The 23,314-nt window shown below is 36.8% G+C and overlaps 3 protein-coding genes and 1 long non-coding RNA gene across 13 annotated transcripts in view; 3 read left to right on the forward strand and 1 right to left on the reverse strand.

Moving 5' to 3' along the window:
* Positions 1 to 12,048, forward strand: part of LOC121740021 (CUGBP Elav-like family member 1) — a 364,655-nt gene extending 352,607 nt beyond the window's left edge. For 6 of the 9 annotated variants that reach the window (XM_042132700.1, XM_042132703.1, XM_042132702.1 and 3 more), the window contains 6 exons: positions 99 to 277; positions 1,574 to 1,838; positions 3,740 to 3,952; positions 4,957 to 4,983; positions 7,720 to 7,842; positions 8,769 to 12,048. In XM_042132700.1, the coding sequence (XP_041988634.1) occupies positions 99 to 277; positions 1,574 to 1,838; positions 3,740 to 3,952; positions 4,957 to 4,983; positions 7,720 to 7,842; positions 8,769 to 9,040 (1,079 nt within the window). In that variant the 3' untranslated portion in view covers positions 9,041 to 12,048. The remainder of the gene's footprint in view (positions 1 to 98; positions 278 to 1,573; positions 1,839 to 3,739; positions 3,953 to 4,956; positions 4,984 to 7,719; positions 7,843 to 8,768) is intronic. The other 3 variants (XM_042132696.1, XM_042132699.1, XM_042132697.1) reach the window with 2 other exon arrangements.
* Positions 12,049 to 13,103: 1,055 nt separating this feature from the next.
* On the reverse strand, positions 13,104 to 19,565 carry LOC121739756 (endoplasmic reticulum lectin 1). Of its 2 annotated transcripts, XM_042132308.1 has the most exons (8): positions 19,338 to 19,565; positions 18,981 to 19,212; positions 18,751 to 18,906; positions 18,249 to 18,541; positions 16,043 to 16,096; positions 15,424 to 15,588; positions 13,557 to 13,719; positions 13,104 to 13,440 (listed from the first exon to the last, which is right to left on the reverse strand). In XM_042132308.1, the coding sequence occupies exons 1-8, from the start codon at positions 19,479 to 19,481 to the stop codon at positions 13,121 to 13,123; spliced, it is 1,527 nt and encodes a 508-aa protein (XP_041988242.1). In that variant the 5' UTR covers positions 19,482 to 19,565; the 3' UTR covers positions 13,104 to 13,120. The 2 variants fall into 2 exon arrangements, with proteins under 2 accessions (XP_041988242.1, XP_041988243.1); XM_042132309.1 differs by lacking the exon at positions 16,043 to 16,096.
* LOC121739757 lies at positions 13,449 to 17,612 on the forward strand. The gene is made up of 3 exons (XR_006037491.1): positions 13,449 to 13,462; positions 16,361 to 16,373; positions 17,567 to 17,612. It is a non-coding gene; the product is annotated as an uncharacterized LOC121739757 (long non-coding RNA).
* Positions 19,566 to 20,916: 1,351 nt separating the features above from the next.
* Positions 20,917 to 23,314, forward strand: part of LOC121736887 (UDP-glycosyltransferase UGT5-like) — a 47,722-nt gene continuing 45,324 nt past the window's right edge. Inside the window, exons 1-4 of the mRNA XM_042128377.1 lie at positions 20,917 to 21,096; positions 21,172 to 21,284; positions 21,369 to 21,512; positions 21,643 to 21,666. Coding sequence (XP_041984311.1) covers positions 20,947 to 21,096; positions 21,172 to 21,284; positions 21,369 to 21,512; positions 21,643 to 21,666 — 431 coding nt within the window. The 5' untranslated portion in view covers positions 20,917 to 20,946. The remainder of the gene's footprint in view (positions 21,097 to 21,171; positions 21,285 to 21,368; positions 21,513 to 21,642; positions 21,667 to 23,314) is intronic.

The following is a 23,314-nucleotide window of genomic DNA, read 5'->3' on the forward strand; positions in this document are numbered from 1 at the left end:
TAGGGGTAGTAGAGTTTGAACGTGGACTGGAGCAATTAAAGCACACTTAAATTGACCATATAATTATGTACCTAATTGTATATATCTCCTTGTTCCAGAACGCAAGCTGTTCGTGGGCATGCTGAACAAGAAGTTGTCGGAGAACGACGTGCGTGTTCTGTTCTCGGGGCACGGCGCGATAGAGGAGTGTACGGTGCTGCGGGACGCGCAGGGCCAGAGCAAGGGCTGTGCTTTCGTCACCTTCGTGAGCAAGCAGGCCGCGATAGCCGCTATCAAGGTAGGGGCCATGTAGTTACTTATATGGTAGGCCGTTGCTCGATGGTCATGGGGCCGCAGGACGCGCAGGGCCAGTGCAAGGGCTGCGCTTTCGTCACCTTCGTGAGCAAGCAGGCCGCGATAACTATCAAGCGATCAAGATAGGAGCCAGGTTAATGGTACACATACGTTATAGAACACTCTTGTAGAAGTTAGGCCCTAGATGCTATAAAGGAGTGCAAACGAGAGCAAAACTTTCGTGAGCAAGCAGGCCGCGATAGCCGCTATCAAGGTAGGCCAAGTTGATGACTAGAATCCGATAGAAGGGCGCAGACCAGAGTAAAGATTGGCATGTTCAATTCTGTCAGCAAGCGAGATGTCAAAAACCATTGTTAAGCTCCTAGCTAAGTTGATAGACCATCGCGTAGTACGAAAAATATCAAAGGGCAAAGGAAGTGCCTCAATCTCGCTAAGCGTAAATTAATTTATCCAGAGTAATAGTAAACTTTGTGATTTACTTGTCCAATATCTGTTCTACATTATTGATCATGAATCGCTGGCTGGCTGGCTCACCTGATGATGAAGTAACAAATCAGATCTAGAACATTCCAACGCCCAGGGGTAATGTAAATATCTAATGATGTCAAAGACGTTTAATTAATCGATGGCGGCCATCAAACAATCACTGATCGATCCCGCCGGGTAATTAATTAGGCAGGCTAATGTGTAGTTACCGCACACGGTAACAAAAGACGATTGCGTCATCGCTCCGTTGGGTTTGTCGTGCATTTAGATGTTGCTTATTGAATGTGTTTGTTGCATTATGCATACGGTTTATTATTATGTTCTTGTGTGTGGTTGTTGTAGTGTGGTTCGGATACAACCGTTATAGAGTAATTTCTTTAAATATATACAAAATATAAGAAAATAACACAAGGGTGAGGCCAAACGAGCGTAATTTTGTGAGACTTGTGAGTCGCAGAATTTTGGTCGCGTAAATATTTTTTTCATACGAATCATGACTCACAAAATTACGCTCGTGTGAATGAAGTAGGAATTTTCTATGAAACTGAATGCAGCAGAATTTCTGCCAGCCGAAATTCTGCGAATCACAACTCACAAATTACGCTCGTTTGGCTTCACCCTAAATGAGCATAACATATGCATAACCAATATTTAATAACAGGGACACCGGTGGCTGCAAAATTCTACCGACTACCACTCTTTTATTTTATTAGTTATCACAAAAATCCTATAAATCAGTTTAAGTTACATGAACGATAAAGAAGATTAATTCCTCTTGCATGACACGTTCCAGGCGCTACACCACAGTCAAACGATGGAGGGTTGTTCTGCGCCGCTCGTGGTGAAGTTCGCGGACACGCAGAAGGAGAAGGAGCAGAAGAAGATGCAGGCGATGCAGGCGAGCCTGTGGGGACTGACGACGCCGGTCGCGCCAGCCGCGTACCTGGCCTCGGAGGCCGCGCTCTCGCCGGCCACGCAACTGCAACTGTTGCAGCAACTGCAGGCGGTTGGGTTGCAACAGCAGCTACTGCAGAACCAAGGCTCAACGTTGTTGCAAGGTAATATTGTCATTTGTAACTTAAGCAAGGTGTATTTTAAACTAAAAAATGTTATAGTATAAGCTAGAATACTATTGCACTTTGCGCGCTTTCATTGCTGGTTGTGGTTGTCAATCGTCATACTTAAATCCTAGTATTCTGTAAAAGACTGAAATTGTATAGATCGTATTTTCACGCCATGGCTAGATTTTCCCTCTATTCTGGTCTTTCATTCGAAAACAAAGTTATCTAAGCAGTATTTAGAGGCGACCTAGAAAAACCAATAAGGCTTTGCGTAATAAAAGACACAATACAAGCGAAGAACGTCGCAAATCTCGGAGGGGCGTTATTAGAATTTTCTCAGGCAATAAATCCTAACCTCCTTACGATACACTCCCCGTTGTCCTCAAGAGAAACAATTGAACTAATTTACGCACGGTCCTTAATTAAAAACGTTTTACGCTGAATGCTGATTAGTAATTATGACTTTAGTGTGAGCAATTTCATTATCTTTATTTGAGGCAATTGTTTTATACCAGTTTATAATGATACGTCGAAGTGTGTTGGGTTGTTGTCGTTTTGGTCTTGTGGTTCCTATTTTTAGGATTCCGTGCCCAAAGGGTAAAAACGAGACCCTATTACTAAGACTTCGTTGTCTGTCCGTCTGTCCGTCGGTCTGTCTGTCTGTCTCAAGTACCGCTATAGTTACACTTCTGAAATTTTCACAGATTGTGTATATCTGTTGCCATTATAAAAACAAATACTAAAAACAAAATAAAAATAATATTTAAGGGGGGCTCCCGTATAAGAAACGTGATTTTTTGTTGTAATCAATAATGGTAACAGCTAGGCACTTAAAATTTTCACGAAATCCTTTATTATAATTATACTTTAATAATAAATAATAATACTAAAATAAAATAAAAAGTTAAGAGGAGCTTCCATACAAAAAACGCAATTTTTGGCGTATTTTTGCTCTATAACGGTACGGAACCCTTCGTGAGCAAGTCCGACTCGCACTTGGCCGATTTTTATATATTAGCAGTTGACAGTTGTCTTATATTCTCATTAATGTTTACAATTTACTTGTACTTGTACATTATTTTTACTCACTATTAATATTTTATTTAACATAACAAAATGTTATTATTAGAATGTTTCAAACTAATTATTCAACTAAACATAGGTCCATAAATGCATACGTATCGTTCAATAATGCAACACAAAAACTACATTTAAATGTACAACAAATAAACCTGTAGATTGTTGAAATGTATTGTCGAACGTTTACCTAGTAATTGTAAATTGTAATTTGTATTGTATTACAAATTACAACACCTATTGTAATGACTTGGTGCCTAATTAGGAACCAGCTTTTTGTCTAATTAATCATCAGAATTAGACACGTTTAGCAAATTATTTTGAAACCATTTACCTAACTTTGCATCGCAACTTAGGTGCTCTTTAAATCTAGGCTGTCACTATCTATACTATTCAAAAAAAAAAGGACAGAATATATTGTTATGAAAAGTTTTCTAACTTCTATCAAAAAGCACAATATTTGAGTCATTCCATCACAAGCATATTAATATGAATTATGACGTCAAGTGCTAGTTTATACATTGTTCGAGTAATGCGATCGTCTCTCGTTTGACCTTTTCTTTGTTTTTGGTAACTTTCCAATTAGCGACTCAATTTGAAAACAGCAATGTAAATTATTGTGTTTTAAATTCAATGCACGCTCTTAAATGTTTATCTGCTCGTATCAAACAGTTCTCATGTAATTTCAATGCGCGTTTGTTTTAAGTTTAACTGGTTTAATTTAGTTGGTATAATTTAATTTGTTATTTTTATATTTTATGTTTTACTATTATTTTTGTTTTTTTTTTTTGTTCATTTTTTTCCGTTATCCTTTCCCCTAGGTGTTAACTATCAGGATATCGGTTTCAATGGCGCAGGGCTGAGCGGCGGCGCGGTGGGTGGCGTGGGCGGGATGGGCGGCGGGGCGGCGGAGCAGCTGGGCGGGCTGCTGGCACCAGTGTCGGTGCAGAACTTGGCAGCCCTGGCAGCCATGACCCAGCCTGTGGTCACGCAGGCGCCCGCCGCGGCTCCCCAGAGTGCCGCGCCGCAGTTGTGTAAGTTTGTTGGCCAACTGTACCATCATTTTGTAAGAACCGATGAAAGAAGCAGTTATAGAAATAGGTATAGAACGTCAGATGTAGCAAAATCAATCAACTGCTTTATTATTGGCGTATGATCTACTGCGGAAATACATATTTTAGGCAGCAAACTAAAATGTTTCCCCACAATATGCAAGTTGCTGATAACAGCATTCCTATAAAGGAATGTATTATTTCTTCGAGTATGGCGATTTTTCTGCCTTAATGTATCTACATAGGCAGTAAAGCTGTTGGTTAATTTTAGTACAATTATTATAAGGAGACAAATTATAGTTAGTTTATAGTTTTATACATATTACAACTATAATCTACATCGCCGGTAGAATATCCCCAATTGGAACCATGTGAGTGACAGGTCATTAAATCAAACATGTGGTGTCAATCGCACGTCCATGTGCTTGAGCCTTGGCGTCATATCGGAGGATATTCAAGTCACAGTCGATACAAACTGAAAAATTACTGCTATGGCAGAAGTATTGGAAAATAATGTTACTCATAGTGACTAGTCCATTTTTGATAATCTAAAACTAGAATAGAGTATCTAAATCTAAAACTAGTGCAGAAAACCCATTCAGATAATATTTTGAGCAAGAAAATTGTCTAGTTTCATTCGCTGACTGGGCATGATCAGCTCACAAAAGTAGTGTTAATGAATTAATCACAGGAGTAAAATGTCTGAGCTGAGTATCCGGCAGCGTATAATTGACATTTCTGCCGGATCCCTGGCGGATCCCGGCCGGCCCGGACCCGGAATTCATTCTCCGGGGGCAATTAAGGTTCTATAAATTCCGCTTTAATTGCTTTACCTGTCCAAATCTCTAATTGGAATGTAGCCACGTAAGTCGGCCGCGGAAAAACGTAACGATCTTTTTTGTCCTGAAACTTTCCTCTTTCAGATTGGGCTTTAATACCTTGAGAGTAAAAAAGTATATTAACGATGAACATTTTTCACACTCCAGGTCTTCTCGGAAAGACTAATATAACAGGTAAAGAGTCTGCGACGTGTGTAATGGAATGATTTTATTTGTGGTCATTAATAATATTAGTCGTTTGCGAGATGTCTCTGTGGTAATATTAATTTGTTGCGTGCGCGGTGCACTGTCTGTGAGTTATGAATTCTATATGTGAGTAGACGGTAATTTGGAAAGTTTAATGACGTAACGCGTGTAGATTTAAGCGGATACAGGTTAAGGCTATGTTTACATGACGAGGTTTCGACGCGCTTCAAACGTGTGTCGAGAATTGTAAATAGTGTAAGCGTGTAAACATACCGTAAATAATTGTACCTAGGTACCTACTTCTTTGGAGTATATTTTTAATAATGTGTGAAATAATTAGCTCACAGATAGTGCACTAGTCTGACGATTTGTAACCATCGAAGTTGTGCTTAAAAACAATTTAATTGTGCTTGTTTTCGTTATGTACATATTATTCATGTCTTTCGTGAATATAATACTGTAATTACAATAATACTTGTTTCTAATGTTAAGGCAGAGCATATCAACAAATCTTCGGTTTGGACTCTTTGTTCGTCTTTAAATTTCAAAACATACGAACTAAGTTTTAAAGCTTCTGAGCATGCGGCATGACAATTTTATTGCTAGACAAATATTAACTTTAAAATTACAAACTACGTAATAATTGTAAGTAGGTAAGTACTTAATATAGAGAATATATTATATAATATTAATTCTGACACAACCAAAGATATAATATGTAAACTACACGTCGAATAAAGTGTAGATACCAAAATAAATTCCATTTGTATGAGGATAAGTCAATAATGAAGTAAATATAGCAACAAAATGTTTGAGGAAATTTTTATCTGTCTATGGGTGTTTGTGTGTGCGAAATTTATAGTAGTTTTATTTACAGTAGTCACAGGGAATATTCTAAACTAAACGAACTCCAAATAATTGAAGCGCGCGTTTTCCTTTTAATTAAAGTCTTGTTGCGCTGTTTTTCTGCATGAGGGTGCTCGTGTTAAATTATAACATCACTACATGGCTTGACATAATTTATAAATGTGTTGCTAGCTACGAAACTCTATCTTTGTTCAATGTTTACCGCTTTTTCAGTTCTAATTAGCGTATACCTACATAGTTTTGAAACTGTATGAAGCATGATAATATGTTATTGTATTTAAAGTAATTTAATATCAAATTTAGTTTGTAGAGTTTTATGAATGTATAATGTTTCAATTTTTCGTAATGTAGATTATATGCGCATATGAATTTTTTTATGTATTATTATAATGCATTATTATGAAGGTTTATACAAGTAGAATAGAAAACTTTTTATTTGAAATCTACACTTAATAATTCAAACACTTTTTACTATTTCTCCCAAATTAAAACCCAGCAGCAGCAATATACTTTAAGGTTGGGTTACACCAGAGGCGTGGTTAAAGTTAAAGTTATGGTTATAGTTAAGGATAATTTTAACTTTAACTTTAACCTTACCTTTGACCGGAGAAATTGACAGATGACAGCTGGTCCAACAAGATTATAAATGAACGTGAGCGGGGGCGCTGCTGGTAAAGGAGAACTGTCAAAAATAGCGTTTTTGTATGATGACAGCGTTAGTTCCTTGTTTCGCCACGTGCATTTAAAACCGTGTCGAGCTCTATGCTTATGGTTAAATATAGCGTCTTGATGTCGTCCATTTTTAACTTTAACCAAAGATTTGACATTTTGCATTGTAGTTACAGTTATAGTTAAAGTTAGTTGGTGCAACCCAACCTAAGTGACATTTCCACTTACTAACAGACTTACGTAGTTATTTAAATATGAGCAGAAAAGTTAAGAAACAACAATTATCTATATAGATGATAACTGTAGGTATCTAATTACAATAATAATATAAAGATGGATAATAAAGATGCAGGTAGACGCGCATAATGTTTGTGTGAACTCGTATGAAGTAATCGTGTTTCGATATTCTTAACCCGGTCTAGATAGAGTTTTCCTCGGAGAGTAACATTTCATAACCAGATGTCGTAAGCTATTATAAAAATGAACTAGATTCACATGACGCCGATAAGCCACGATAAAATTATTCCGCCATTGTTGGGAACTTTCCCGGCGTTTTTGTTGCGACTCTGCGACGATTGTGTGGTCGCTGTTAATGGTCTTTAACGTAATTTGTGTTTCGTTTAAGAATGGCGACTTTCCATATTTTACGGGCATATAAACATAATATATTCTGGGTTCTGGTAGTTTTTGTTCAAGTTAACCTAAATAATTGTTAGTTGTTTATTCTTTTAGCTTAAGGTACAATTCCGTGCATCGCGACAGTCGTAAGCCGCGCGCGACCTACGACTGTCGTTGGCCGCGCGCGCCAGTCAAAGTAGCCGCGCGCGGCTCACGACAGTCGTAACTCGTAGGCCGCGCGCGGCTTACGGCTGTCGCGATGCACGGAATTGTACCTTAAGTCCTGTTAAGGCCCACTTGTGCAGGTCTGAAATCTAGATTAAAGTTAACCCTTATAATGAGAAAGATATAACGTTGTAATAATTAGGTTACTTAACTTTAAACCTGATCTAAATGTATCTTTAAGCAATTTTACACCGCTTTTCGAGTCATCCAATCAAGACTGTCCGTGAATCTTTATCCGTTACAGCGCCATCCGACTTTAACCGAAGTCCTATGACTACAATAGCTTATGATCTACTACAACATTCCAAGTATGTCTTATTCTATAGTTTCTACTACAATTTCCAGGGTCTACGGCGGAGCAGCTAGGCTCGGCGTACGCGACGCAGTTCGGCACGGCGTTCGCGGCCGCGCCGCTCGGTTCGGTGCTCGGCTCGGCGGCCGCTGCGGCGGCGGGGAAACAGGTTGAAGGTAAATAATATGATGAGTCTTCATCATCATCAGCCTATTGCCCTCAACTGCTGAACGTGGGCCTCCCCCAATGAGCGCCAACCATCCCGATCTTGGGTCTTGGGTATGAGTCTTATATTATTACTAGATGACGCCCGCAACTCCGTTGCACCAAAATTAGTTTATCGCGCGGGAACCGTACATTTTTCCTGGATATAAAGCATTTATATGTCCTTTTGCAGGACTCAAAGTATCCCCATACCAAATTTCAGGAAATCGGTTCAGCGGTTTGGACGTGAAGAGGTAACAGACAGACAGGCATACTTTCGCTTTTAATATTAGTATGGATACAGGCGCGGTCCGAAGGGGGGGGGTCACAGGGGACATGACCCCCCCCAAAATCTAAGTACAAATTCGAAATCTCTACCTTCTCTTCAATCTTACCAAATAATAAAAGGAAATTTCTAGCTATCCCCTAACCACCACTGCGTCCTTAGACCTTAGACAGCTGTCAACCCAGATCCGTCCGAGGGCACAGATAAAAAAAATAGTGTAGTGATTAGTGAGTGACCCCCCCCCCCCCTCCCCAATTTCAGGCTGCGACCGCGCCTGTATGGATAAAGAGTCGTCACTTTAAGAGTTGATGGAGAGCTTTGAAAGGACGTGTAGGTAGTCTTTTTGAAGTCGGGGGTTCTGTGTTATGTCGCGGCTGCCCTTTGGGTTTCCATGAGTGGCGATAAATTTGCTGTGATGAATAAACCTCGTATAAATAGTATATTGTTCTCCCTTTCATATTATAGAGAAGGCTACGAACGAAAATTTCAAAATTCAACTTAGTCTCCGAAACAATTTGCTTTTCAAATGCTGCGATCAACAATAACCAAGATTTATTATTTGGGTTAACTAACTCTAACTCAAACTACACAACCTATATCTTTGAATTCTAGGTCCCGAGGGCGGGAACCTGTTCATCTACCACCTGCCGCAGGAGTTCACGGACACGGACCTGGCGTCCACGTTCCTGCCGTTCGGCCACGTCATCTCCGCCAAGGTGTTCATAGACAAGCAGACCAACCTGTCAAAGTGTTTCGGTTTCGTCTCCTACGACAACGCCGCCTCCGCGCAGGCCGCCATACAAGCCATGAACGGCTTTCAGATAGGTACAAAGAGACTCAAAGTTCAATTGAAACGTTCCAGGGAACTGTCCCGGCCGTACTAGTGACGGGCTACGTTGTTGTGATGTTCGGTGCACTCGTACTGAATAGTTCGTAAGAGATGCGAGTCCACGTGCACAGTTGTTATATAAGTTTAAGGCTAAGGTTTGTGTCAAAGGATTTAACGTTTCCAAAGTATTCCCCAAAATCGTTGTTTTTTTTTTATTTTAGGCGCTTCTGAGCGCTTTTGAATTTCGAACGCCAAAGAGCAAGTTTTGAAGTGTCATATTATGATTTAAGGCGACTCCCGACGTTCGAAGTGTCGAACTACCTTTACTTATGTAAATTGTAAGCTAGAGTCGCAGTGAAATAGTATTTTGTATACAGTGTTAGAAATTTTTCGTTACCAAAAATGTGGCCATTACGAACAGTAATTGTTGTGATGTAAATTAGTTTACGATCTCAATGTGTCAGTCAACATTGTCAGTGTAATTGTTTTTGCTGTCGTAACAAATGTACTTAATAGGTATAACGTAATATTTTTCTGCGTGAAGTTTCTGGTGCACTTTACCAAATATTTAAAACCTACTTCATTAGTATATAATTTTAAATATACTTACCTATAGGTAAACATTCAAAGATGGTAAATTTTCGTTTGTATATGTATGAAATGACGAATGTCTTTTGTAGTTTGTGCTTTTGTTGGAACATCGAACATTGACCGTAGTCAAAATCTTTTGTTAGATTTAAGTATTTAAAATGTAGATTAAGTTTTTTCGTAAGTATCTACGACATTCAACTTCGTATGTCAACGTTTACTATGTCATGTGTCACTCCTTTGTTAAGTATATTAAATTGTTGTTTTCTTTAAGATTTATTATAGCTTCATTCTGAGTATCTTTATTGCATAAAGAGTAACAAATATTTACTTATAGTTATAATTAAGTATTACTTAATCGATTAATTAATTTTTCGAAGCTTATATTATTAGGTAATGAACTGTTGACAAACATAGCTCAAGAGGGGTATAGTTAACTTTAAATTCCTACTAGTGTACGTCATCACTTAACCCATTTAAATGTTTATTTCCTTTGTCTTTCATCGTTTATTAATTAGATAAAGAACTGATAGATACAACGTTCGTAACTTATAAATTTAGTTGTGTATTAAGTTTTATTTATTACAAATCTATTGTAGAGTACACAAAATATTAGTTAATTTTATCGTTTTTGAAGTGAAATCAACAAAAGTTATGAACATATTACTGTTTTTTTTAATTTTTTCCCTAAATTGCAGTTGGAAATTTTGGATAATGAAACAAATTTTTATTATATTTAGTTTGTAAGTATATAAATAAATTATCTGTAAACGGGGATGTTTATTTACAATGTACTGTTTTCGTGTATCAGTGTATAGCCAGTGCTACTTTAGTTTAATAATGGAAATTGTTAAACCTTGAAGTAGCACTCTAATGTACTAAAAAGTATTGTGGCAAAATGGCAAAAGAACTTCGCCTTAACTGATCTATTAAATCTTTAATAATCTGGGGGGGGACACGGCAGTGCCCCAGCCGAGTCTAAATTCTTATAGACACTAATAAAACTCCTGTATTCATTTGAATTTTGAAATTGTGAGTATAAATCCTGGACACGATCGATTTAAGCTGTCTGTTTATATGTGTGATGTAGATAAATAAAGAAATTTAATATAAGATATTTTATCTTACAATTTTATTTTTCATTAACTTGAATGAGACATCGTTGTTGTAACTGTTTATTTAATAAAGTAAGTGCTAGTAAATGAACTCACCGCGTAGATCAAACTGAGAATTTCACCAACTTCAGGCTGAGCTCTTAGATCATGAAAATATTGAGATGGCCTTTGTAGAGTTCGATTTTTTTCTCTATAACACTAAATAGGAAGCTATATTGGCCATAGAAAGCGGCTGCTTTATTTCTTGTTCACCATCTATGCCGTTTTAAAATAGAGGTAACTCTCTATTATTATATTTTCATGATCTAATAAAGTCCTCGCCATTTACTCTTTAATTTTTCGCTATTGGATGTATGTAATTTAGCTTTTGCATAGAAACAGTAAACTAGTTTTTACACCGACGTAGTGACGACGTTTACCTACATGAAGGACAAATATTTTTATATGGACGAAATCGTTTAATAATAAAGTGATCGCTGTTGACTCTCATATTAAACGAATCCTGATTTAGGATGTTAGATACCGTAAAAAGTTTGGACTACTTAATTTTTAAATGTTACTGATCGGCGTTGAATAAGATCGCTAGATTGTTTAAATTGGTTTGACAATGTGATTAAAAAGCATGTTAAAATAAAAAGTTGAGCGGTGTTGTGGACTACGCCGTAGTTGTCGCGGCCCACGAGCGTGTCGCTACGTCGTTTTTGACGCAAGGACTACGGCGTAGTTGCTCGCACGTCCTGCGCTACGCCTGGCTACGACGCATAGTTAGAAGCGAGGACTACGGCGTAGTTGCCCGCACGGTCCGTGCTACGCCTGGCTACGACGCAAGGACTACGGCGTAGTTTGGCATACGGCCTTTGCTACGTCTGGCTACGTTGCGTCGTTTTAACTTCGGCGTAGTTCTAACATTGCATTAACTGGCGTAGCGTTAAGCTGCATTGATAATATTATAAAAAAATTGCTGGATCATCCAAGATTAGAGTTATCCAAGAAAAATTGTGATCGGTACTTTTTAACCTAAGTAAACAAATAAAAAGGATTCAATCTGAAATTGTTACTTTGGCTACTAACCACATTGTCACTAGAACCACTATTGTTTTCTACTTGAATGAAATGTTAGAGTCACGATTTCTACATTCGAAGTCACAAATTGAGTGATAAGTTTTAGTTGAGCCAAAGAATGGATGAAATTACTCAATTTTTCGACTTCCTCAGTATAAAAAACAAATTACAGAAATTATTTTCACGCAAATCGAGGCACCGTATTGAGTAGATATTAAATGGGTAAAATAATTATTGTAAAACTGTTTTATACAACACCCGTTTTGTTGATATAAATGTAAATAAATGTCAAGTTAAATGTTTGCTTTTATTTCATCATCCTTTCTAAGTTCTTACTTACAATAGCCTAAATTACTAACTATGAAACTAGTACAGTTATATATACTACCAAGCCAAGTACCAATAATTAAAACTAAGGAAACGTATATAATTGTCACTTTTATAAAATATACACAAAATATAAATATATGCATGTATTCGGTACACAACCGAATACACGCATAAAGTCTGCATATATTCGGGTCTCATTTTTAGACTCGTGGAACAAATTTTTGACACTGTTACTCTTCCTTAAGTTTTTATTATTCGTAGGTTATATAAATTGCTTTGTCCTGAATGACATGCAAGTGGAATCATCGTTCAACCTAACCACGATAAGAAGGGATTTTTAGAAATTCGACCCCTAAGGGCGGACGAAATTAAAGTGTGAACCCTAGACCGGTCGGTGGAATTGACAGGCCTTGGCCCTTGTCCCTCCCAGTAACATCCCCTGGCACTTCACACATGGCAACTTTATGGAGGACATGATTCTGGCGGTTCCACTGGCTGACAGCTGGTAGGTTCGCCACATAACGATAATATTATCTTCTTGATATCCTCGGAACTCCACCCAGCTTGACATCCTCGGAACTCCACCTAGCCACCATCTAAATTCTAAAGGCAAATGATGGACCATGGATTTAAGAGCTCATGAATCATGATAGAGGCCCTGGGGGCCTATTATGAGCTCTTAAATCCATTCACTTTACGCGACAGCCAGTCACTTTGAGGACGTAAAGTGAATGGATTTAAGAACTCATAATAGGCCCCTGAGGCCCTTGAGGTATTGCCCATACCGATGGGTTATTTAATAATTACCCCATCAAAAAGTAGAAAATTGACTTATTTAGAGGACTGTACAATATTATGCTATCCTATTTTGCATAGTTTTATAATCAATTCTGGATTTATAAACAGGCCGTATAGGCCGCGGCCTAGGGGCGACAGCGACCAGATTTAAAGTGGCCTACACTCATAAAAAATATAGGTAAATCTGGCTCTGGTAATAGACTGAAAGACAAATAAAAACCCAAAAATACAACAACAGTTTATTAATTCAAATCAAAACCAATATTTGAATCCTTCGCTTTCGTTTCTTCGTCTGCGCTCACTTCTTTGGTCTCAGTTTCTTCTGTCTTCGTGGTTCTGACGAGCCCGTATTCGTCTACGTGGGGGAGTATATCACAAATGAGGGGTGACTCCACTCCGAGGATGTAGTGACAAGTCCTGGGCTCCAGCAGGTAGAGGGACACTTGAGCAGGCGTGGAGGAGTTCCTCACGCATTTCAGTTTGACTTCAGTCTGGCGCGGCTTTTCAGTCTCGTCGCAGAAGTCGCCGTCAGAGTAGAAATGTGATATTGATGTGCGCTTGTCTGAAAGCAAAATATGCATTAAGTTAAACCGTAAAAAAACCCTTAATGGCATAAAGTGACATTTTATTTGAATTGTTGTCGGTCGCGGTTAGCCTCGGCAAGGATCAGAACGGTACCTTTGGATTGCGGAGCCTTCCCGCGGTTGTCCTTGATCCAGGCGATGTGGGCGTCCTCATGGAACCTGCCCAGCAGCAGCGTGGTCTTCTCGCCGGTGCGGTCCACGTGGTACTGCTCCACATGCCGGCCGTAACAGAACTCGTACTTCCACCACCCGGTGCCCTGGGGATCACACTCGTTTTTGACTAATCAGAGAAGTTCATTCATAGGCGGATTGCGGACCTATGTAATTTAGTCGCGTTATGTCAAACCAAGCCGATATTACGACTATAGTGCGACAAGGCTTTAAATGAACATGGCGAAAAAAGGAGCTAACGCCGCCACCATGCCGCCACCATACAACAACGCCATTTTTGACATGTTTTTGACAGTTCTCCTTTACTTGCAGCGTCCCCGCCCTCATTCATTGAAAGCGTTGTCGCATTCTAACATTGAATTAACACAATCCGACCAAGTGAGAAACGATGTATGTCCGTCAACTGCCTATGAATCAATTTCTTCGATCGTACAATTAGATCATAGTCATTTATAAAAGCTGAAAGTTTTTCTGTATAGTCTGTCAAGAAAGTGAAGAAATTAAAAAGTGGCAACATCGTAGTGTCATCCCTTTCAAATCAATCTAAGAAAAAAAGGATGACACTACTATGTTGCCACTTTTTAATTTCTTCACTTTTTTGATGGACTATACAATAATGTTCCTTATGGTGACAATGACCATAAATAATTGGCTTTGGGTCACCATTATTTAAGGAAGTACCAATATTGAATTGGGGAAGTATCAAGTGGTGAAGACTTGCTTAACCTTAAAGCCAAATATTTTGTCTATAATAAAGTTATCAGAAAGAAAAAAAAATTTTGGGACAACTTTCATACAAATCATAGTTTATGTCCTCATGATCACTCACTAATAATAGTATGTCACGCTTAAATGGTATGAAGATACTTGAAGTATTTTAAAGAGACGGAAAAGGACATAGGATACTTTTTGTTGCCAAAAAAATATACGACTCCCCCACTATACACGACTTTAGGCGCAACGGACTTGCGGCATCATTTAGTACTTAATTGTATTAATTACTTAATTGTAATTAATTCAAAATTTTGGCATAAGCCCCATACATTATCTGTCAAAGTCTTCATTAAATTGAAAGTTAATCATAATTAAATGTCTCTGGGTACGGCGGTCAGAGATCATTTAATTATGATTAACCTTCAATTTAATGAAGAGTTTGACAGATAATGTATGAGGCTTATGTTAAAATTTTAAATTAATTACATTTAAGTAATTAATGTTCCACTCTGAGTGCGGCAGTCAGAGTTGAGACCCAATTTCACCAACGGCTGTTAAAGTTAACAATCAAATTACTATCATTTTACGTTTTTTGTTTTTCGTATGAATGAAAGAAAAGACATGACATTTTAACAAACAGCAACAGGCGTTGGTGAAATTGGGCCTAAATATAAAAGTTACCCTGCTCTCTCCAAGTGTGTTAATACAGGGTGCAATTAAACCTTCCTGCCAAATTTTTCCAGGGCTTAGGTATCATTAGGAGGGTCCACTTAACTAAAAAAAAATTGGGCGTTGTTTTTTTTTCAATGACATATTTTATCTCATTTAAAATCCTTGCAGAACGGTCACTCGCGGCGGTGGGGAATGAGAGGGGGTGACGCGGGATGAGGCACGCGCGGCCGACGCATCGTGTCCATTAATTGTAGTGTTTTTTAGGGTAACTTGCGGAAGGTATTTTTCAACATTTTAGTACTGAGTGACTATAAAAGAAAAAATACGTGTATTTTTATTTTTAACAAGGATCAATATATTAAAATTTGGCAGGAAGGTTTAATTGCAGCCTGTATAAAAGTTACCCCGCTCAAGCAGTTCTCTCCGTTCAGGAAGGCTCGGACGGGCGAATCGTCAGTAATTGGTGGTGGTTTTTCCGATGTGGTGGTCGATGTGGACCGGTGACCCTCCTCTACATCCACATCCTCCGACAACGGATGCAGTTCCAATTTCAAATGCGCTTCCCCATCCTGTAGAACATAATTCGATATTTTAAAAAGTAATTTAAAAAAAACCCTTTTGTAACATATACCCAGCGATATAATATATTTTTCATGAGTAATATTCTTGTAAATAGATAAAAGAAATATCAAATAATGGCATGATATGACAGTCGTACGAACTGTTGTTTGGAGAGTTTTGATGATCAAATTCAAATAGTATTTTTAGATATCAAATTGATATAACAGCAAACACTGAACAACAAATGATTTAATATTTTCTATTTGGTATAATAAACATTTACAGTTTATTCACGAGTATAAGATCTTTCGGCTATAGCTTATAGTGTTTAAAAAATTATGTATTTTTTTAATAACACTAATGATTTTTTTATGATAAAAATGCACATTATCGCCAAGCAAAAATAATGTAAAACATCACAATAGCAATTAAAACATTAAACAAAATAAATGAAAAAATTACCTCATCGATTTTTTCAACTTTCAACACGGCTAAGACATCCCTAACATGATCATCCTGAATATAGCAACACAACAATTGTTAATTAAGCAACTAAAACTACAGCGTGTTCAGAGTTAATTTACCTTGGAATTTATAAGAAACAAAAACTGGTCTGTCATAGTTATACTTACTTAGGGTGGGTGGCACCAACTTACTTTAACTATAACTGTAACTTTAACTATAACTTTAACTACAATGCAAAAGTCAAATCTTTGGTTAAAGTTAAAAATGGACGCCATCAAGACGCCATATATAACCATAACCACAGAGCTCGACAAGGCTATAAATGCACGTGGCGAAAAAAGGAATTAACGCTGTCATCATACAAAAACGCCATTTTTGACAGTTCTTCTTTACCAGCAGCGCCCCCGCCCATGTTCTTATAAAACCTTGTCGGACCAGCAACATCTTTTATCAAATTCTGTGGTCAACCGTCATACTCGATTTACACTCGCGCGCGAGCCACGAGGCGAGCCACGAGGCGAGCCGCGAGACGCGTCACGAGCCCTGCTGAGTGTAAACTCGAGCTCGCGGCTCGTCTCGCGGCGCGGCTTTTTGTTTATGTCGCAGCCGACTAGTTTAAAATAGCCGTTCAATCAAACAGCTAGCCCTTTGACTGAACGACGCCATTCAATCACACGTCTAGCTTTTAGATTGAATATTTTAGTCGCTCAAAACGTTCAACACTACAGCTGATTCGAAAGCCGCCGTCTAATTGAAGTAGTTCAGCGCGCACCGCTGCGGCGCTAGGTGCGTTTTATTTACAATTTGGCGTAAACTAGCAGGTGTTTGTTGGTGTTTGTGGTTGTTTTTCGGAAAGAAAGAAAGTTACTTACTAGGGAGTGCCTCTGTACCTACCGAAGCGGGGGCCGGGGGGGCGCAGCCCCCCGCCAAAACAAAAACAAACATAATCAAGAATATCCAAAAGTTGGTTAGGTTAGGTTAGAACCTAGACCACAACACAGAGGTAGCCGAGCGAGCGCAGTTTTACTTATTGCATTAAACTTTTGGTCACCCCTTAAACTTAATCCGAGAAATTTTCCTATTCTCCCAAATTACATATTAAACTAATGGTCACCCTAGTTAATTTGCCATTAAACCAGTTGGCTAAGCGTCGTCTAGCTGTAGTGTTGAACGTTGTAGTCAACAAGTCGGCTAAACGACGTAAAGCCGTGTGATAGAATGGCGTTGTTCAGTCAAAGGGCTAGCTGTTTGATTGAACGGCTATTTAAACCAGTCGGCTGCGACATTTACACTCGCGCTTCGACGCGAGCTGCGAGACGCGCCGCGAGCCGAGCCACGAGACGCGAGTATAAATCTCGTATAAAAGTTAAGATTAAAGTTAAATTAGCCTTGACTATAACCATAACTTTGGCCATAACTTAAACTTTAACCACACCTCTGGTGCAACCCAACCTTAACTGTTATCTTATGGATGCTGTTAAGCATTGATTGTGTATCAGCCCACAAAAATTATGTAGTGAGTTATGTTCTTTACATCATTTAAAACAAGACTGTATTCAAAACTAAAAAAAAAATGTGGTTTGATTTAGAAATGCTTAACATTACAGTGACTATGTTTAAGGTTGTTTCCATGGTAAAATCACTTTGAACAGCCTGTATGGCGTAGAATATAAAATGCAGTATAATATTCGTAAAATAAAATCTAAACAATTTATATAATAATTATATGAATAATTAAGGTGCAATACTTAAAAAAACATTTACTAATTCATCAAGCCCCATACGCTCACCGGTGAAAAAGACACAATAGAATATCTATTGTGTCTAGTTTTCCCACTATCGACGGGTTAATATTAAACTGCATGCACATTGGCCTAATAATAATACACTTCAAACTACACATAAATTACTATAATAAAGAATTTAATACACTACTAGAAGTAGACTGCAGAACGAAATGTATGTTTAGTGAAACATGCTATAGCACCTCCATCATGGGTATCGCAGACACAATAGATTATCAATTGTTATGTGGCAGCCGGCTGCCGGTTGGGGATTGATGGGTTAAACTAAATGTGTCATAAAATGTTTGATAAAAATATTGCTAAATCTGCAGCATTAATTTAATATAGTACTATATTTGACTAATAGCAATAAGAGCAAATACTAAGTACAAAGGTTATGCTAATATTATTATACTCACTTCATTGACTAGTTTTAAGCTTTGTTGCTGAAACTTAAGACTTTCAACCTCATGTTTTAGTAAGCTTCTAGGCTTTTTGGGTGCATCGTCAACGGGTATACAGTTGATGATATTCTCATTCTTGTCCTTTGGTTTAAAATGAGGGTGTTCACATAGTAATGGTGATAGTATGATGGCCTCATACGCACAGGTTGAAATCTCTTTAAATGAATACACCTCATGTTTCCCATGGGCATAGCAAACATAAAGCACTTTAGTGTGCCGGGGTTTTCCATTTAAGTCACAGACTGTGCCTGTAATAATTGTAAGTTAAAGGGTGTTTATTGATAAGAATTTAATAAAAATTGGCCCATAAAGCTCTCAAAAGTAAGATTTAAAAAAAAATAGATTTTTCACTAATTGAAGTAAACCATATTTTAATCATCATACCAACGAAATTGTTATATTTTATCATGTGGTACTATAACTTCAAACTTAATACAAATAGCTCTTTAGTACCTACCATCATCCATATCAATTTCTAAGCATGGCAGGGTCATGCCCTCAACTTGGGTTGTCTTTATAACAGCTTTCTTTTCTTGATCATCTTTTGTTTCTTTCTTATCTTTATTAGCATTATAATGTCCCAAAAAATACTCTTGTGTTTTCACTTGTTTCCCTGAAAAAATTTAAATTAGGAATGAATTTTTCAAAAGATTTCCTTTTTAAAACTGATACATATAATTTTATTACCTTCTCTTTCTTCATGATATTGTCTGATGTATCGACCATGGCACATTTCATAACTCCAGTATGTTTCCAGTCTGTATGAACAGATCTTTTGAGAGAATAATGGTTGCAGTAGAATAATTGGGGATGGGCCATCATACTCTTCAATGTTAGATGCCTGTTTCTTGTGCACTTCTGGTAGATGGCATTTATATTTCTCCTTGTTGGTTGTTGTAACCGTCACTACTTCCTTGCTCTATTGATTAAGAAACATAAAATAATCAATGATACACATTACACATGGATATTATACAATTCAAAAACTATGTGACTTTTTGTTGTTATTATATTATTTCCTAAAAATGTTGAGATTTTACATACCTCTGCCAGTATATTATTTTCATCTCCAAGTATTTCCGAACCGGGCCAATTTATACCAAACAAAATAGTGTCATCAAACCCTTTGAAATCATTTTCCATACACAAACTGCTTCCAATAAGAAGAAAAATTGACAAGAAATTCATGATTTACTTATTCTTTTTTTACTATGTTTATCTTTAATTAATTGATAGAACTTTTTTTAAACCATACTGTTAAGAAGTAACTGAATATTCCACGTAAAACCCGTAAAACTTTTTAATATAATTTTAAATAACATCAACTTTTCAGTCCGCTGAACGATATAAAATTATAGTCTAGTAGAATTATGATGGGCCTTTTCTTTAAGTGTTTTTATCAAAAAAAGGGTCTTCTCAATTTGTCCGGGTAGCATAATATGACTTGGTTTCATGGCATTTGTCAAATTACTGTCAATGTCACTTTATTATAATCTGACGGCATATCTTTTTTTTGGAAATTAAAATTTAGTAACGAATTAAGCATAATATAGGTTGTACTTGCTTGGATTCCTGGTCATAGCGGGATTATAGGAAATGAATGTGTGGATCTATATGCCAAAGAAGCTGCAAAGTCTGGTGGGAGTAGGAATAAAGGTGGTTTTTACGCTAAAATTCGAGATTCAGTACCTAGTCGACCGTGGTTTTTTTTAATATTTGAAAGCTATAATAAGCCTGTTTGCTCTATTATCTGTCGGCTACGTCTGGGTCACTCGTGTAACCCGGTATTTTTAGCTAAAATAAGGGTGAGGGATAGCTCATTGTGTGAATGTGGCTTGGATGAAGGCTCTCCAGACCATATATTTTTTGCTTGCGAGAATAACCTTTCATTGTACGATTACCTTCCTCCTAATATTCCTCGTCCCACTAGTCTTAAATCTATTTTATCGTTAGTATATTCTCCATTTATAGACATCTTATGCTCGTTCATTGCTCATAATCAAATTAGGCTCTAGTTGTAATATGAATTCTCTTCCTTTTATTTAATATATTAATTATTTATATTGTAATTATTTACTCTGTGTACTTATATATTTTAAAGGCTAAGAAACAATATTTTGCTTTAATTTTGCTTGTTCTGGTTTTTTCCGTTTCATTATTAAGTATATCTTGTATTTGCATGGTCGCATGAAGTCATCACTCATTACCCGTGCTCAGTGCATGGCAATCAGTTTACGTTTAAAATATAACTGTTCACAACTTTCGCCTTAACTCTGACGCTGGCAACTCCTAAATGGAGAGGCTTACGCCAAAAGAAGAAGCATAATATTTTATCAATGCTGATGCAGCCCTGATAAGGAGTGAGCACACTGAGACGAGCCGTGCCGGGGCTCAGCGTGCCGGGGCTCATCGCAAAAATCAGCACGCTGAGCCCCGGCACGGCCCGTCTCAGTGTGCTCACTCCTATACAGTACGTGTAGACTGTGGTACAGATGTACGCTAAAGCTATGTTATTTTTCATAATTTATTTAATCAAAATTTTTAATTTCCCTTCTGCTAAATTATGCAAATTAAAACTCTAAATAAGAAGTAGAAGAACAAGAAACTTAAAAATAATTATGTGTTATGTCAGTTATATGTTAAAGCTGTCAAAATGGCGTTTAGCTTTCCAGCTTTTTCGTACATTATTGCGTTAATTGTAGACGCATTTCTTATTTTCTTTTCAATTTTTCATGTCATAGCATTTGATGAATTAAAAACCGATTATAAAAATCCAATAGATCAATGTAACAGCCTCAATCCAGTGAGTATACGACCTTATCAAACATGGGTCCTGTGATTCTTGTGACTTGCATTTAAATAATCATTTCTATTTCAGTTAGTGTTGCCGGAGTACCTACTACATTTATTTATAAATATATTGTTCCTTCTATCGGGAGAATGGTTTTCACTGTTAATAAACGTTCCACTAATCCTATATCACATTCACAGGTAAATAGGTTATGTTGGCCAAGAATACCTTTACTATTTTATAAGCTTTGAATAGTTAATACTACCTGTTGTTTTCGTTTTCAGATACAGAAACAGGCCAGTAATGTCTGGACCAGGGCTCTATGACCCCACCAGCATAATGAATGCTGACGTCTTGACTGTCTGTCAGAGAGAGGGGTGGATCAAACTAGCATTTTATTTGCTTTCTTTCTTCTTGTATCTCTATGGGTATGTATCCAAGAGTTTTAACTCATGTTTTTTAATGTTAAGATCAAGATTAATTTCCAACTTTGTAAGTTTTTAATTATTTACTTACATTAATTATTATTATACTAACTATAGATTTTATTTCTTTCAGAATGATTGTGGTGCTGATAGCAGTGTAACAAGAATGGCATTTACTTTTTCATAATTTTTTATTTATTTTAAATAGAATCCGTAAGAAAAGTCAACAACAAAAGTGTCATTGGACTTAGAGTCTAGATTTTTGTGAAGTATTTTAATAATAATAAATTTAATAATTTGTAGAAAGTATTAATTCTTTGCCTCTATTCTCACGTCAAAGAATGAAAAAATTATGCATTAAAAACATGCACCTCAGGTTGTAAAAATTAAAAGTAAATAGATTATAGCATAGTATTACCCAGAAAGTTCCTCTTGCTTGCTACTAAGTTAGTAATAAAATTAAATTAAGAAATTTAAAAAACCCCTGCCAAACAACTTTAAAAAGAAATGAAATAATATTTACTGCCTTTAAGTTCAAATAATTCCTAACTTGTGTAAAGTAATATTTTAGTCCATAATTGTTGTCACGGTGTGTCGGGGGACCGCCAAGTAAACTACAGTCTACAACCGCCAAGACGCTGATTATCTCGGTTCGGTTCGCTGTGAACTGATCCTTAAACTACATATAATGTTATGTAAAATCAAACATCTACATTAGCGATCCCCCGACACACATTGACAACAATTAAAGACGTGAGTGGAAGAATCGAACAAGTAACATACTGACAATAACTAATTTTTTCCCTAATTATTTTAATAAAACTTGTGACTTATCTACTTCATAACCAAGCTAATATATCTGGCTACACATATAATCCCTACTTTTTCTATATCAAATATTTATAGTATTATGCATTAAAAACATGCGCCTCAGGTTGTAAAAATTAAAAGTAAATAGATAATAGTGTAGTATTACCAAGAAAGTTCCTCTTGCTTGCTACTAAGTTGATACTTTGAGCATGGAAATACTTTGAGCTCAAAAAAAGACAGGCTCAAAGTAATTCAGCAGTGAGCATCATGAAGTAACACACTTATAATTATTTACTAGCTATTTGACCGAGCTTTGCTCGGTATTCGATAAAACACGAATAAAATTAAATTTTCTAAAAATGATTCCTAGCTAGACCGATTTATCGCCCCCGAAACCCCCTGTATACTAAATTACATGAAAATCGTTGGAGCCGATTCCGAGATTCCAATTATATCTTTAAACGAGCAATTCTTGTATGTATAATTGCTCGTTTAAAGATAATATAAGATGATTAGAATACATGTTTGACAATTTTCTTTATAAGATAAATACATAGTAAATTTCTTCGCGGTAAGCAGCTTGTATATAAAAATCCCTACATGCCTAATGTAGGTTTATTATATATAGCTGCTTGCCGCGAAGAAATTTACTATGTATTTATCTTATAAAGAAAATTGTCAAACATGTATTCTAATCATCATAAATTGGTTGGGTTGCACCAGAGGCGTGGTTAAAGTTATGGTTATAGTTAAATATGGCGTTCTTTATCTTTAACCAGAGAAATTCACAGATGTCTGTTGCGTTTATTTTTTTATTGAAGCTACAGTTAACGGGATTGAGGGTATAAAAAATTTAATTATCCGTAAAAATCGACAGGAAAAATATAACACTGTAAAACATAGTAAATTTTTGACACTAATAAAGTAACTAAATAATTTGTTAGTGTCGGCATCAAGGCAAAATTATTATAATCTTAATTCTTATTACATGAGCT

The sequence above is a fragment of the Aricia agestis genome, chromosome 2 (genome assembly GCF_905147365.1).
Source record: "Aricia agestis chromosome 2, ilAriAges1.1, whole genome shotgun sequence".
NCBI classification, from domain to species: Eukaryota; Metazoa; Arthropoda; class Insecta; order Lepidoptera; family Lycaenidae; genus Aricia; species Aricia agestis.